Source organism: Pristiophorus japonicus, chromosome 18 (assembly GCF_044704955.1).
Source record: "Pristiophorus japonicus isolate sPriJap1 chromosome 18, sPriJap1.hap1, whole genome shotgun sequence".
Taxonomy (NCBI): Eukaryota; Metazoa; Chordata; class Chondrichthyes; family Pristiophoridae; genus Pristiophorus; species Pristiophorus japonicus.
The window spans coordinates 38503937-38519223 of record NC_091994.1 but is presented as its reverse complement, the minus strand read 5'-3'; the positions used below and the strand labels follow the sequence as shown (position 1 = coordinate 38519223).

The following is a 15287-nucleotide window of genomic DNA, read 5'->3' as shown; positions in this document are numbered from 1 at the left end:
TCGAGGATGACTTGCTTCCATACTTAAAATGAGTACTCAGGTGACTGATGAACTCATTTTAAACGGTGGAAGATGCCTGTGCATGAATTCTTTTAACGTGGGGTGGCTGTTGCACACCAGCCACCAAACAGGCTTGACGGAGCAAGGTCTTGGTCCAATGGCAAGGGTTATCCGAGACATTCACGCCATGCCAGCGGACTCAAATAATAACATGCTTTTCCCAAATATTGGTGGGGATATTTTTAATATATTGAGTGCTGGTTGAGGCGGGTGGGTTTGGTTGGATCTCGAATCTGGTTGAGTGAGCCTAGATTTGGTTCAGTGGACACGGATTCTGACTGAGTGGGTCTGGTTCAGTGGGCATGGATGTGGTTCAGTGAGTGTAGGTCCGGTTCAGTGAGTGTGGGTCTGGTTCAGTGAGTGTGGGTCTGGTTCAGTGAGTGTGGGTCCCGTTCAGCGCGTGTGGGTCCCGTTCAGCGCGTGTGGGTCCGGTTCAGCGAGTGTGGGTCCGGTTCAGCGAGTGTGAGTCTGGTTCAATCAACTTGAATATAGGGTACATCCGATTGAATGTAGGAAGGTCCAGCTAAGTGCAGGGTAGGTCTGGCTGCATGTAGAATGGGTCCAGTTGAGGGGAAAGGCAGATCTAGTTAAGTGGGAGTCTGATTCAGCGAGTACTGCTCTGTTTTATTTTATATATTTTTTTTTTAAAGGGTAGTTTATTTTTGTATTTAAATGTTAACATTCCAGTACGGGAATGGGACTGGTCCTAACCTGCAGTGGTGTGAAGAGGTCAGAGTTCAATAGTGGAGATTAGCTTGGAGATCAGGGTATTTTTATACAGAACTTTTCTGCAGGAGATTAAACGTATGGGGTAGAGTCAATGATAGGGTTGACTGTACGTGGGCTGTGGATGGAGATGAAACAGATTGGGTAGAGTCTGTGATAGCATTGACTGTCATCATCATCATCATAGTGCCTGTACATGGGCTGTGGATGGAGACTAAATGTATGGGGTAGAATCTGTGATCGGGTAGACTGTACCTAGGCTGTGGTAATGAGTGAGCTTGATGGGTGTTTCTCATTCCATGCTTTCTTTGGTCCTCCTGAACAGGGACAATGACAGCATTGTACCTTTAGCTTGCAAAAGAAAGACCTGTAGCTCTATAAGTCCTCTCAGAAACATCTCAAAGCTCTTCGCACACAACGAATGACTTGAAAGTACAGTAACTGTTGTGTAAAATAATGCAGGAGCCATTTTGCACACAGCAAGATCCCACAGACTGCAATGAGATGAATGACTAGCTAATAATATGATTTAGGCAGGTTGTGATTGAGGGGGAATGTTGGTTCGAACACTGGAAGAACTTCTGAATCTGCAAATAGTGCAATGGGACCTTTAACATCTAGCTGAACTGGTGGAACAGGCAGACAGGGCCTCAGCTTAACAGCTCACCCAAAAGATGGCATCTCTGACAGTGCAGCACTCCTTCAGTACTAAATTGAAACGTCAGCCTGGATTATATATGCTCAAGTCTAGGTGTGGGGCTCGAACCCAAAACCTTCTGACTGAGAGACCAGAAAGTGCCAACAGAGCCAAGCTGACAGTAATTGAATACATTGGAAGTGTAGTCAAGTTTTAATAATTAAAAAAAAGAAAAGGTTAAGGGCCCGAACTTGGTCAAAGCCAAGGCCTGCCCAAAGGACCGGGCGGTACTTTACCAGGGAGATTCCTCTCAAAGAAAAGCCAGTACTGCCCGGCGGCAAAAAACGACTCATGCTGTGAATCTGGGCAGCAGCGAGCGGGAGCTCCCAAACTCGGCGGCAAATGCAATCCTTGCCAAAGTGCCGTCGAGGATTGAATCAGGGAGGGGGGCGGGGGGGGAACAGCTAAAAATAAAAATTTTAAATCCAAAAAAAAACAATGGAAAACCTTCAGGGGACACCATCCACATAAATCGCAGAAAAAAATAATAAAAGAAGTTCACTAACTTTTTTTGTGAAGGTCTTCTTACTGACCGTTGGGGTTAGGCCTGCCTCCACGCAGTAGTCCTTCCCCCTGCTGCCACCGACTCCCCCCCCACCCCTGGAGGAACCTACCAGCTTGGCGGGCGGGAGAACACTTACGTGACTTGTGTGCCAGCGGGCGGTCCCCAACGGCACTCCCCTCCCGGCGACAGACCTAGAGGAATCTGTCAGCGTAGGGAAAGTGCCGAAAAGACTCGGCAGCAGTCAGTGGCAGTGGGCGGTAAGGCTACCAAGTCCGGGCCCTAAATGAAAAGAATAATCAAACCTGCGCTGCTTTCGTGTGAAGTTTATTTGTAAAGCACAATTCTTGGGAGGTCGCCGTGTGGTTTGCAGTTTTGTAATGTGGCCACTAGGTGGGGCAACAGTCCCTGTAGTTATCCCATTTCCCACACGTCAGCATGAATACCCCAGCATTGTGTAATCATTAGAGGGAGGCTGCTCTGACCTCCCCCAGTATCACAGTGAGTGAACATACTGCTCGGTCTGGGGCTGAAGCAGACTGATCACAAAGGTACCAGGTGAAGCTTGGCTGTTGCTGGGGCTGGGTTTTCTGGATACTGGCGCCCCTCCTGTACCTTGCCTAAGGGGCCATTCTACCTGTGTGAGCCCAGACAGTGAGCATTCGCAGGCTATTCTGAGAGTATTGCAGCAAGGTCCCCACAATTATAACCATGCAAGCCCACGCCCCATGTCTTTGTCTGACGGCCAAGGTCCACCTCCACATGCATGCTGCAACTTCAATATTTATCCTTCAACCAACATAACAAAAACAGCTTATCTGGTCATTATCACATTGCTGTTTGTGGGAGCTTACTGTGCACAAGTTGGCTGCCACGTTTCCCACATTACAACAGTGACTACACTCCAAAAGCGCCTTGAGACGTCCGATGGTCATGAAAGGCGCTATAAAAATGCAAGTCTTTCTTTCCTAACCAGCAAAACGTGACCCTGTGCAGGCAGTAATCTGGGACAGTGTGCCCCAGGTGAACAATGAACCCTTTTATTGCTACCAGAAAGCACAGAACAGGTCCATTAAGTCTCAAAAGCAAAGTAGATGCTGGAATTCTGAAAAAAGCAGAAAATGCTGGAAATACTCAGCAGGTCAGGCAGCCTCTGTGGAGAGAGAAACAGAGTTAACATTTCAGGTCGATGACCCTTTTGTCAGAACTGGTCTCGCACCACTTAGACTGGAGGCAGCCAATGTTGCCACAGTCACTGGATGTACCTCCCTCATTTACATCTCATTATAGGATACAGTCCATGTGGCGGGAACACGACACGCTCGCTCCCAAAGCGCCGGGAATTCTGCCGGAAAGGGACGGCACCCTGGCCCTCTTCCTCCCCCTCCCCCACTGCCAGTGCACTGCAAAACCGCCCTCCCCATCCTCAGGAACGTCAGGGCTCTGATCCCGAAGCCAACATGCTGGGTTTAAAAACAAACAATTTGAACCAAATGCAGGAAGGAAACCACAAACACAATATTCCGATGTTTCTGTCACGTCGCCTGATACTCTCACACAGGTGCGCTTTTCCGTAGGAGTCACTGGATAATGACCAGGCGCGAGAACCTTATCCAATTTCCTTCCCCCTCCCTGACAAGAAGGCACTGAGGCCAACTGTCGTGCCACAGACCAGGAATCGAATCTGGAACCTTCCCAGTCCGTATGGCTCAGTACCACACTGGGTGGGGGTGTATCTTCAGCCTTTCTGTGTATGGGACCCAGGCTGTGGAAAGCTTACACAAGACTGGGTCGCCAACCCTTCAGGGATGTCCTGGAGTCGCTGGGAATTCCAGATTAATCTCCCGGACACTGCTGTGCGCATCACAGGAGAAAAATCATCAGGACATTAAAAAAAGTTCTTTTAATATTTTTGTTTATTATATTAGAGACAAAGGCTGATTGACTGGGGGGCAGGGGGCAGAGGTGAAAGGTCATGTGATGAAATCTCCAGGAATATATCCAACCAGAGTTGGCAACTCTGCCAAAAATGTGTGTGAGATCCAAATTAAAATGCAGGTGTGTGGGAAATACTGGAGCAAAACTTTCCTCATATTTTGAATTCTTTACTTTCTCCTTTCAGATGCTAGATCCTGTTGTCTTGCCTCTGCACTTCCTGCTTTAGTTAGGAGGGCACATTCGCCATGGTTACCATCAGTGCCTTTATTTAGGCCTGACTGGTTGGAGGTTCTGCTGCTGTGTGGTGGCCTCCTGATACCCCCCCACCCCCCCCCTCCCCTACCCCTACCCCCATCACACGGAGGGGCACTAGCTAAGAGATGATTTTATTAAACTCTCAGGGCCACGGCGATGAAGAGAGGCTGGAAGAATCAGCGGTGGTCTCCTGTTTCCAATTATTATCCAGTCCCGACCGAGAAAGTGTGGGCATCAGGTGAGATCAGGACCAGGACCGACTACGGTGGCCCAACACTGTCAAATCTCCCGCTGACTATGTTTGAGCTCTGACAGAGGGAATGGGCACAGGAGAGAGCCTGGTGTCCTGGCAGCCACACCCCAGCAAGTGCCGGTTGGGAGGCGGGGGGGGGGAGGAGGAGGAGGAGAGTAAACTGATAGGTAAAAAAAAGAAACTGCCAGAGAACAGGCAAACTCTGCGGTGATGGATTTTACTCTCTCATTTCACTCTTTAAAAAAAACACAGGAAACTGCAGCACGGAAACCTGGTGAAATTGTTGGGAGTTATCGTACACAACGGACTGTATATCGTGACTGAGTTCATGGGCAAGGTATGACCCTGATTATTTAAAAACCCTTGGGGCAGGATTTTCGGCTTTGCTCATTTCGGGGCGGTAATGTCGTCGGGACGGTAAAGTGTGCGCCCAGGAACAGTTTGCGCCTCAATCAGAAAAGTTGGGCAGCTGGGCCTTGAGTGTAGGGCGGAGTGCTAAGGGAGGGGTTACATACCTCTCTTAGGGCGCTAGGCCTGCTGAGCATGTGAAAACGCCGAGCTAAACAGCCGGCCCGGGAGTGCTCCGAGAGAGGCCTGGGGGGAAATAAAACCAATACCTGGCCCAGGCCACCACAACATAAATCGCAAAAAGGAACAGAAAAACAGCCACACTTACCTGAGGGGAACATTACTTCCCTCTCTGCAGTGGTCCCAGCAGGGCGTTCTATGCGCCGCTATGGGTCGGGCGCGAGTCAGAAATCGAGCCAGTGTCACAACCAGGGGCGTTGTACACCGGCTCGCCTCTTCCGCACCCCGCCGAGCCCGGCCCCGAAAGCCCCCGCGGGGGGCACTGCAAGCTGACCGCCTGGCCAGAGGCGCTCACCGCCGCCATTGCTGCCCCTCCGGGGCGAAAACAGAAGCAGACAGCACCGGAAAATGCAGCCCTTGGTATTTCTCTTTCCATCTCTATCAAGGTCCTCCATCAGCCAATGGACTTGTGATGTAGCAACTGGGCCATGTGTTGCAACTCATTGTAGCAGTGTGGCTCTGATTACCAGGCTATTGTCCTGCACGGTGACCCGGAAACTATTACAGCAACAACTTGTATTTATATAGCACCTTTAACGTAGTAAAACATCCCACGGCGCTTCGCAGCAGTGTTATAAGACAAAACAGATAAATGTGACACCCAGCCACCTAAGAAGAAATTATGACAGATGACCAAAAACTTGGTCAAAGAGGTATGTTTTAAGGAGTGTCATATATTCATTGAAACATCAGGAATGGATTTATTATTGGAATGGTAGCCCCGATCCATTATTTAAAAAAAAATTTAAGTCTATTCTGTGTAGAATAAAATTCAAAATTCAAAAAGTTTTAATTCTGCTTCTATTTTCTGTCTCCTGGTACCCCTCTCCGGCCATTGTTTAAATTTTACTTGTTTCTACAAAAGCTGTTCATTTTTCTTCTAAGAAAATACAGCTTTGATACATTGCCATCAGGGGTGAAGGTGGCCATGCTTTCTGACAGAGCACATACCAGTAAAGCGGCTTTCAATTCGCTGTTTCTTATGTGGACCATCCCAGCCACTGAGGCCCGAAATAAAGTCATGAATCGGGGCTTAAAACGACATGTGTGTGAGGGTGTATGCTTGGTGGGTAGTTTTTTCCTTGCTGTTCTGGCTGCTGTGCCAACGCACTCCAGGCTGGCCTCCCACATTCTACCCTACGTAAACTTGAGGTGATCCAAAACTCGGCTGCCTATGTCCTAACTCGCACCAAGTCCCACTCACCCATCACTCCTGTGCTCGCTGATCTAATTGGCTCCCAGTTAAGCAACCCCTCAATTTCAAAATTCTCATCCTTGTTTTCAAATCCCTTCCCATCTCTGTAAGCTCCTCCAGCCACATAACCCTCCAAGTTCCTCTAATCTGCCCTCTTGAGCATCCCTGATCATAATCGCTCAACCATTGGTGGCTGTACCTTCTGTTGCCAAGGCCCCAAGCTCTGGAACTCCCTCCTTAAACCTCCCTGCCTCTCTTTCTTCCTTTAAGATGCTCCTTAAAACCTCCCTCTTTGACAAAGCTTTTGGTCACCTGCCCTAATTTCTCCTTATGTGGCTTGGTGTCAAATTTTTTGTCTTTATATCTTGGGACATTTTACTACATTAAAGGTGCTGTATAAATATAAGTTGTTGTTGTATCTGTCATGCTAGGCAAACATGCATTGTCAAGTTATTCTTTGCAGTACGAGTCTGTGGCTAGAAAGTGAGTATCTTTATCTGCCTGGAGGTTTTAACTGGCGTTACAGTTGGAGGAGAATTTTGTTCATTCTTGTACAAAAATCATAAATCATTTGGCCTCGCTAATAACCCTTTGTGTGAATAAAATTCTTTAAACCCTATTTTGTGGCACTTATAAAACTAGGCCCCAAGTCTAAGTCAAAGCCCCCTTGTTACCATTTCACCAGCCGGTGAAAATAATCTTTCACTGTTTACCCTCCCAGCTGAGTTATAAATAGGAAGCAGCTGACTTGTTCCATTGGCCTCACTTGTATACACTTGTGGTGAGCGACGACCAGATTCATGGGCTTAGGTTTGGGCCTGTTGAATGGGTGGAATCTGTTTAGTACATCAGATGTCATTAGAGTCAAGAACTGGCCAATTATAACAACTCGTATTGAAACAGAGCCCTCACACACACACAAAGGCGGTCTGTATTCCCAGGCAGCATCCTATGGCCTAACAGGGAGTGTTGCCAAGGGCACCTTATAGGCCTCTCCCCAAACTGCAGTGCTATTAGCATCCACAAGGCAAAAAGCCCCTTAGAATTTCCAGGAAAGAAAGATTATAGCATTTTTCTAGCAGTTTTTATGTCTAAAAGCGCTTCACAGCCAAGTAAGTACTTTTGAAGTGTCGTCACTGTCGTAAGGAAATGCGACAGCCAATTTGTGCACAGCAAACTCCCACACGCGATAATGAGATAAACGGCCAGTAGGAAAGTTTCACCATCTTTAAACGTTGTGTTTTCTGTCCTTTCAAGGGTAACCTCGTCAACTATTTGAGAACGAGAGGCAGATTGGTTGTCACACTGAAGCACCTGATCCAGTTCGGCCTGTGAGTTCAAAATCATTTTCTGGTTACACTTTCCTGGCCCCTCAGCTCTTCTCTCCTCCTGTGCTGAGGGCACTGATTCGTGCCAAGGTACAGTTCGGCAGGCACCCAGCACCCACGGCACGGCCAATTGCAGCGCCCTTAACTCAGCTCTGGCTGACGTCAACTCACTCGGTGCAGACCAGAAATCCAATCTGGACTTTCTGTTTCCGACAGTTCAGAACCACACCAGACGCTTCTGTTAATCAACAGAACGAGGGCTCCCTGGCGCAGTCTCGCACACTCCTCTGCCTTCAATAATTGAACCCTGTGTTTTCTTTCCCGCTGTTCCCTGTTGCCAGTGACGTCTGTGAGGGGATGGAGTACCTGGAATCGAAAAAGCTTGTTCACCGAGACTTGGCAGCCCGCAACATTCTGATCTCGGATGACAATATCGCCAAAGTGAGCGACTTCGGCCTGGCCAAAGGGGTGTCCAGCAGTCAGGACACAGCCAAGCTGCCGGTGAAGTGGACGGCACCAGAGGCACTGAGACAGCACGTAAGGGCAGGAGAACCAGTCTGCATCTGAAGCAGGCGGATTGAACAGTGGGCGCCATGGAGCCTCCTCATTGCACACCATTATAGTGAGACTGTGAGATTAGCCATGATCCTGTCCGAACAGGAGTAGCTTAATTTCTTCCACCCCCCCTTCCACCTCTCCCAATCGCCTCCTGGGACACCATTCCTGGATAGACCACCCTCTGGTACCTTACCCCACTGACCATTCTACACATGTGAGCCTAGACAGTGAGTGCTGGCGGAATATTGGTCCAAAGGGGAGCTTTACAGCCAAGCCCTATCCTGTTCTCACCTGACATCCACATCCACACACACACCATGTACACACACACCATGCACACACACACACACCATGCACACACACACACAATGCGCACACACACACACACACACACCATGCGCACACACACACCATAAGAACAATAAGAACATAAGAAATAGGAACAGGAGTAGGCCATATGGCCCCTCGAGCCTGCTCTGCCATGCAATAAGATCATGGCTGATCTGATCATGGACTCAGCTCCACTTCCCCACCCGCTCCCCATAACCCCTTATCCCCTTATCGTTTAAGAAATTGTCTATTTTTGTCTTAAATTTATTCAATGTCCCAGCTTCCACAGCTCTCTGAGGCAGCGCATTCCACAGATTTACAACCCTCTGAGAGAAGAAATTTCTCCTCATCTCTGTTTTAAATGGGCGGCCCCTTATTCTAAGGTTACACCCTCTAGTTCTAGTCTCCCCTATCAGTGGAAACATCCTCTCTGCATCCACCTTGTCAAGCCCCCTCATAAGCTTATACGTTTCAATAAGATCAACTCTCATTCTTCTGAATTCCAATGGGTAGAGGCCCAACTTACTCAACCTTTCCTCATGTCAACCCCCACATCTCCGGGATCAACGTAATGAACCTTCTCTGAACTGCCTCCAAAACAAGGATATTCTTTCGTAAATATGGAAACCAAAACTGTACGCAGTATTCCAGGTGTGGCCTCACCAATACCCTGTATAGCTGTAGCAAGACTTCCCTGCTTTTATACTCCATCCCCTTTGCAATAAATGCCAAGATACCATTGGCCTTCCTGATCACTTGCTGTACCTGCACACACACTAAGCGCACACCACGCACGCACACCATGCACACACACACCATGCACACCCATGCGCGTGTGCGCACACGCACCCACACGTTATGCACATGCATATGCACACATACACCCATATACATACACATATGCTAACATACATGCGTACATGCACACGCGCGTGCACGTTCCAGGACAGCTGGGCAAGATACAGTAGGGCAGCCAGTGCCCTTGGAGCTCTACCCCAGTGTATTTCAGTGCCTTCAGGAGGGAGGCAGAGCAAATTGTTGGGCACCTGTTTCCAGTTTCATAGATATCACCAAGCTGCACCTTCGATGTAAGTGGATAAACTTGTTTTGACGGCTAACAGAGCCTTGGACATAGTCCCCGAGAAAATCCCTCCTGTAGACTGCAGCTGGGGGCACAATACTGACACTTAAATGTACAGTCATTACACCTCAGTCTCTTCAAACCTGCCAGAATCCTTTCAGCTGCCTTAATCTAGGATTTCCTCTAAATTACAGCCAGACACGAGATATTCTAACTCTTCCTCTGAACCTCGCCTATTCTTTCCGAACTGTGCTCCATTGAGCTATTGTGTATGGACTGCACTGGCCCGGGTCGACACAGAGCGATCAGTGTGACAGCTGGCAGGGACCTTGGTAACTCTATCCCTTCCTCTGATTGAATTGGCCACTTAAACCCCACAGGCCTTGCTACTTAAATGGCAGCCTGTCGCCCAGCCCATTGAGTCAGAGAGAGAGAGAGAATGAAGGGCCCACCAGTTTACTTTCTGCCAAGGCATTAAGATTATTACACTTGTAATTGTCTTCGGGAGGAGTGTCTATAACCAGTTTCCTGATTCCTTCCAACAGAAATTCTCCACCAAATCAGATGTCTGGAGTTACGGAATTCTTCTGTGGGAGCTGTTTTCCTACGGCCGGGCTCCCTACCCTAAGCTGGTGAGTGCTTGTGACCTGCCAATTACTCCTCACATTTTGTTTATTGTTGCACAGGACACGGTTCTCTCTAACACCACTGTCACGTCATCGACAGGCCGTCGGGGAAAGGACAAACAGCGGGCTGCACGTTTTCCCCGTTTCACGCTAAGCCCCTCCCTACTTCGTGCCTGTAATTAACCCTTGTATTCGCAGCTTTCCTTTCATTGATGGACCAAATCTGTGGAAAGCCTAATCATAAATCAAAAAATATCCTTAGCGCCTGAGAGAGACTAGGTCAGTGTTTCAGGTGGAGTCCCTTCGTCAGAAAGGATCCCTGCCCACGTGGAATTCTTCACGTGTGGGTCTAGACAGTGAGTTATAATGAGATGTAAGCCTATTCAACTGTGGTGGGCATCACGGCCAAGCCTGACCAGATGCACTGGATAGTGAGCGGGAATGGGAATCCTGGCGATATCCCGGCATATATGGGGCAGGGGATGGATAAGTGGTTGGGGCTGGTGTAGGGGCAGGGCATGCGGGGGTGGAATAAGGGATGGGCCTGGGGATGGATAATGGGCAGGACTGGTACAGGGACAGGACAGGTATGGATAGGATGGAGCGTGGCGGGGGTGAGCTAGGACGGGAGGTTTGATTGTTTAGCCACTGATGAAAGTTCAATTAAAACTGAAATAGCAAAAGACTTCTCCTAATCTGAGGAAGGACGTTCTTGCTATTGAGGGAGTGCAGCGAAGATTCACCAGACTGATTCCCGGGATGGCAGTACTGACATTTGAGGAGAGACTGGATCAACTGGGCCTTTATTCAGAAGAATGAGAGGGGATCTCATCGAAACATATAAAATTCTGACAGTTCTATAGATATGGCCCTTACGGCTAAGGGGATCAAAGGGTATGGAGAGAAAGCAGGAAAGGGGTACTGAGGGAATGATCATCTTGAATGGCGGTGCAGGCTCGAAAGACCGAATGGCCTATTCCTGCACCTATTTTCTATGTTTCTATGTTCCTAGGCCGGGACAGGTTAGATGCGGGTAGAATGTTCCTGATGTTGGGGAAGTCCAGAACCAGGGGACACAGTCTTAGGATAAGGGGTAGGCCATTTAAAACTGAGATGAGGAGAAACTTCTTCACTCAGAGAGTTGTTAACCTGTAGAATTCCCTGCCGCAGAGAGTTGTTGATGCCAGTTCATTGGATATATTCAAGAGGGAGTTAGATATGGCCCTTACGGCTAAGGGGCTCAAGGGGTATGGAGAGAAAGCAGGAAAGGGGTACTGAGAGAATGATCAGCCATGATCTTATTGAATGGTGGTGCAGGCTCGAAGGGCCGAATGGCCTACTCCTGCACCTATTTTCTATGTTTCTATGTTTCTATGAGGTACAGGAGCACGGTGGAACAATAGGCCGTTATTCAAAAACCCAAATAAAGGGCCCGATTTTAACCTAATCAATCCAGCGGGAATGGATCGGGTTCGGGTCGAACACTCATTTTACACCCCGCCCCATTTTACGTTGCATTGATTTCCGTGGAGTGTAAGATGGAGCGGGGTTTGAACCGGGCTGTCGATCTGAACCCACGCCATGCCTCCCGGGTGGCTCAGATTAAAATCAGGCCTTTGGGTCAGTTCACATGTTAGAAATTCTGGGGCTACCCATTCAATCGCCATAATTTGGGGGGCAGATTTACTCGGTGTGCAAAGAAGTTGTAAACCTGGTTTTATAAAATCGAACCGCCCTGTACAAATCTGGACGGGGTGAGGTTCGAGTTCACGGGGCAAGGATGCCCGATTTAGGGGAGGTGCGTAACTCTAGTTTTATTTTTACAGCAGTGCGTTCCTTCTTGAACCAAAGGTGCACTGGACTGAAATGACCGCAGGGATGTTGACATTTCGAGCGTACCCCATTAATGAAGGGTCTTTACCCGAAAATCTGAGCTCACTTCCCTCTTTCAGAAGCTGACAGAGCTGCTGTGCATTTCCTGACGTTTCCATTTTCATTTCAGATTTCTAATCATTTACACGTTTTGCCTTTCCATCGCCACCAGAAGAATCAGGCAGACGAAAACCATTTAGCCAATAAAAAAAAATGTTCGCAACACCCCCTCGCACCCCCATCCCAGGCCATGTACTCTGTGTCGAAATGATAATGTTGCTGATGACCCCATAGCTTGTAAAGGGTTAAAAACCTGTGCTGAATGTGCTTGACCTTCCTTGGCTCGTCTACCACCCTCGTCTCAAGATGTCCTTGGCAGCGCTGTTGCCGTGGAAATAAAACTTCCTGCCGTAATCCTCCATTATCCCCCCTCTCGTTATCCTCATGTGACACTTAATTACTTGCTAAATTGGAGCAGCTCCTTCCAGAGTCACAACTAGAGTTTAACACATTGCGCAGATGTGGTCACGCTGGAACGGCAGAGCTTCAGGAGTCTGCCCCGCCTGACTGCCGCGCCAAGACATCCCTCTCTTGTCATCTTTAAGATGAGGGCATTCTGATTGGCTACCCCCACCCTGACTTGCTGCATACATCAGTGTATCACTCAGGATATTCCGATTGGCTCCTCCCTCCAAAACACATTTCCCTGTTAAGATTAAATTTGAAATAAGTATCTGATAGTGGGCAAATTCAACTATCTTCAGGTGATGGTGTTACGTATTAGATACAGCCTCGATCGTTCTCACTGAGAAAGTGCTGCAATTGAAATATTCATTGGTTTGGTATTTTTGTATGTTTAATAAGAATTAGATGCTGATAGTAGATCATTGCTGCGATATAATAGGGCGTATGTAATAAACTTACAGAATTTACAGTCAGGTGGTTTTATTGAGTGTGTGTGACAAATTTCAACACAGATAAGTGTGAGGTATTATTACATTTTGATAAGAAAAATCAGGAGGTCACATATTATTTGGAAGAATCTAAATGGGGTTGAGGAGCAAAGGGATCAGGGAGTACAAATACACAAATCACTAAAATTAGCGACACAAGTTAATACAGCTATAACACAAGCAAAGCAAGCACAAGGATTCCTAGAGGGATAGAATTGAAAAGTAGAGAAGTTATGCTAAACTTGCATCAAGTCTGGTCGCCATAAAGGATGGAGAGACACTGCAGAGTGTACAAAAAATATTTATAAGGATAGAAACATAGAAACATAGAAAATAGGTGCAGGAGTAGGCCATTCGGCCCTTTGAGCCTGTACCGCCATTCAATGAGTTCATGGCTGAACATGCAACTTCAGTACCCCATTCCTGCTTTCTCGCCATACCCCTTGATCCCCCTAGTAGTAAGGACTACATCTAACTCCTTTTTGAATATATTTAGTGAATTGGCCTCAACAACTTTCTGTGGTAGAGAATTCCACAGGTTCACCACTCTCTGGGTGAAGAAGTTTCTCCTCATCTCGGTCCTAAATGGCTTACCCCTTATCCTTAGACTGTGACCCCTGGTCCTGGACTTCCCCAACATTGGGAACATTCTTCCTGTCTAAACCCGTTAGAATTTTAAACTTATCTATGAGATCCCCTCTCACTCTTCTGAACTCCAGTGAATACAAGCCCAGTTGATCCAGTCTTTCTTGATATGTCAGTCCTGCCATCCCGGGAATCAGTCTGGTGAACCTTCGCTGCACTCCCTCAATTGCAAGAATGTCCTTCCTCAAGTTAGGAGACCAATACTGTACATAATACTTCCAGGTGTGGCCTCACCAAGGCCCTGTACAACTGTAGTAACACCTCCCTGCCCCTGTACTCAAATCCCCTCGCAATGAAGGCCAACATGCCATTTGCTTTCTTAACCGCCTGCTGTACCTGCATGCCAACTTTCAATGACTGATGTACCATGACACCTAGGTCTCATTTCACCTCCCCTTTTCCAAATCTGTCACCATTCAGATAATAGTCTGTCTCTCTGTTTTTACCACCAAAGTGGATAACCTCACATTTATCCACATTATACTTCATCTGCCATGCATTTGCCCACTCACCTAACCTATCCAAGTCACTCTGCAGCCTCATAGCATCCTCCTCGCAGCTCACACTGCCACCCAACTGAGTGTCATCTGCAAATTTGGAGATACTACATTTAATCCCCTCGTCTAAATCATTAATGTACAATGTAAACAGCTGGGGCCCCAGCACAGAACCTTCTGGTACCCCACTAGTCACTGCCTGCCATTCTGAAAAGTACCCATTTTCTCCTACTCTTTGCTTCCTGTCTGACAACCAGTTCTCAATCCACGTCAGCACACTACCCCCAATCCCATGTGCTTCAATTTTGCACATTAATCTCTTGTGTGGGACCTTGTCGAAAGCCTTCTGAAAGTTCAAATACACCACATCAACTGGTTCTCCCTTGTCCACTCTACTGGAAACATCCTCAAAAAATTCCAGAAGATTTGTGATTTCCCTTTCACAAATCCATGCTGACTTGGACCTATCATGTCACCTCTTTCCAAATGCGCTGTTATGACATCCTTAATAATTGACTCCATCATTTTACCCACTACCGATGTCAGGCTGACTGGTCTATAATTCCCTGTTTTCTCTCTTCCTCCTTTTTTAAAAAGTGGGGTTACATTGGCTATCCTCCACTCCATAGGAGCTGATCCAGAGTCTATGGAATGTTGGAAAATGACTGTCAATGCATCCGTTATTTCCAAGGCCACCTCCTTAAGTTCTCTGGGATGCAGTCCATCAGGCCCTGGGGATTTATCGGCCTTCAATCCCATCAATTTCCCCAACACAATTTCCAGACTAATAAAAATTTCCCTCAGTTCCTCCTTCTTACTAGACCCTCTGACCCCTTTTATATCCGGAAGGTTGTTTGTGTCCTCCTTAGTGAATACCGAACCAAAGTACTTGTTCAATTGGTCTGCCATTTCTTTGTTCCCCGTTATGACTTCCCCTGATTCTGACTGCAGAGGACCTAAGTTTGTCTTTACTAACCTTTTTCTCTTTACATATCGATAGAAGCTTTTGCAGTCTGTTTTAATGTTCCCTGCAAGCTTCCTCTCGTACTCTATTTTCCCTGCTCCAATCAAACCCTTTTTCCTCCTCTGCTGAGTTCTAAATTTCTCCCAGTCCCCGGGTTCGCTGCTATTTCTGACCAATTTGTATGCCACTTCCTTGGCTTTAATCCCTGATTTCCCTTGA

The 15287-nt window shown here is 47.5% G+C and overlaps 1 protein-coding gene across 2 annotated transcripts in view; it reads left to right on the top strand.

Annotated features, from left to right (window-relative positions):
- matk (megakaryocyte-associated tyrosine kinase) overlaps positions 1–15287 on the top strand; it is a 171863-nt gene that overhangs the window by 153163 nt on the left and 3413 nt on the right. For both annotated transcript variants that reach the window (XM_070860872.1, XM_070860873.1), the window contains exons 9-12: positions 4684–4768; positions 7472–7545; positions 7884–8079; positions 10057–10143. In XM_070860872.1, the coding sequence (XP_070716973.1) occupies positions 4684–4768; positions 7472–7545; positions 7884–8079; positions 10057–10143 (442 nt within the window). The remainder of the gene's footprint in view (positions 1–4683; positions 4769–7471; positions 7546–7883; positions 8080–10056; positions 10144–15287) is intronic.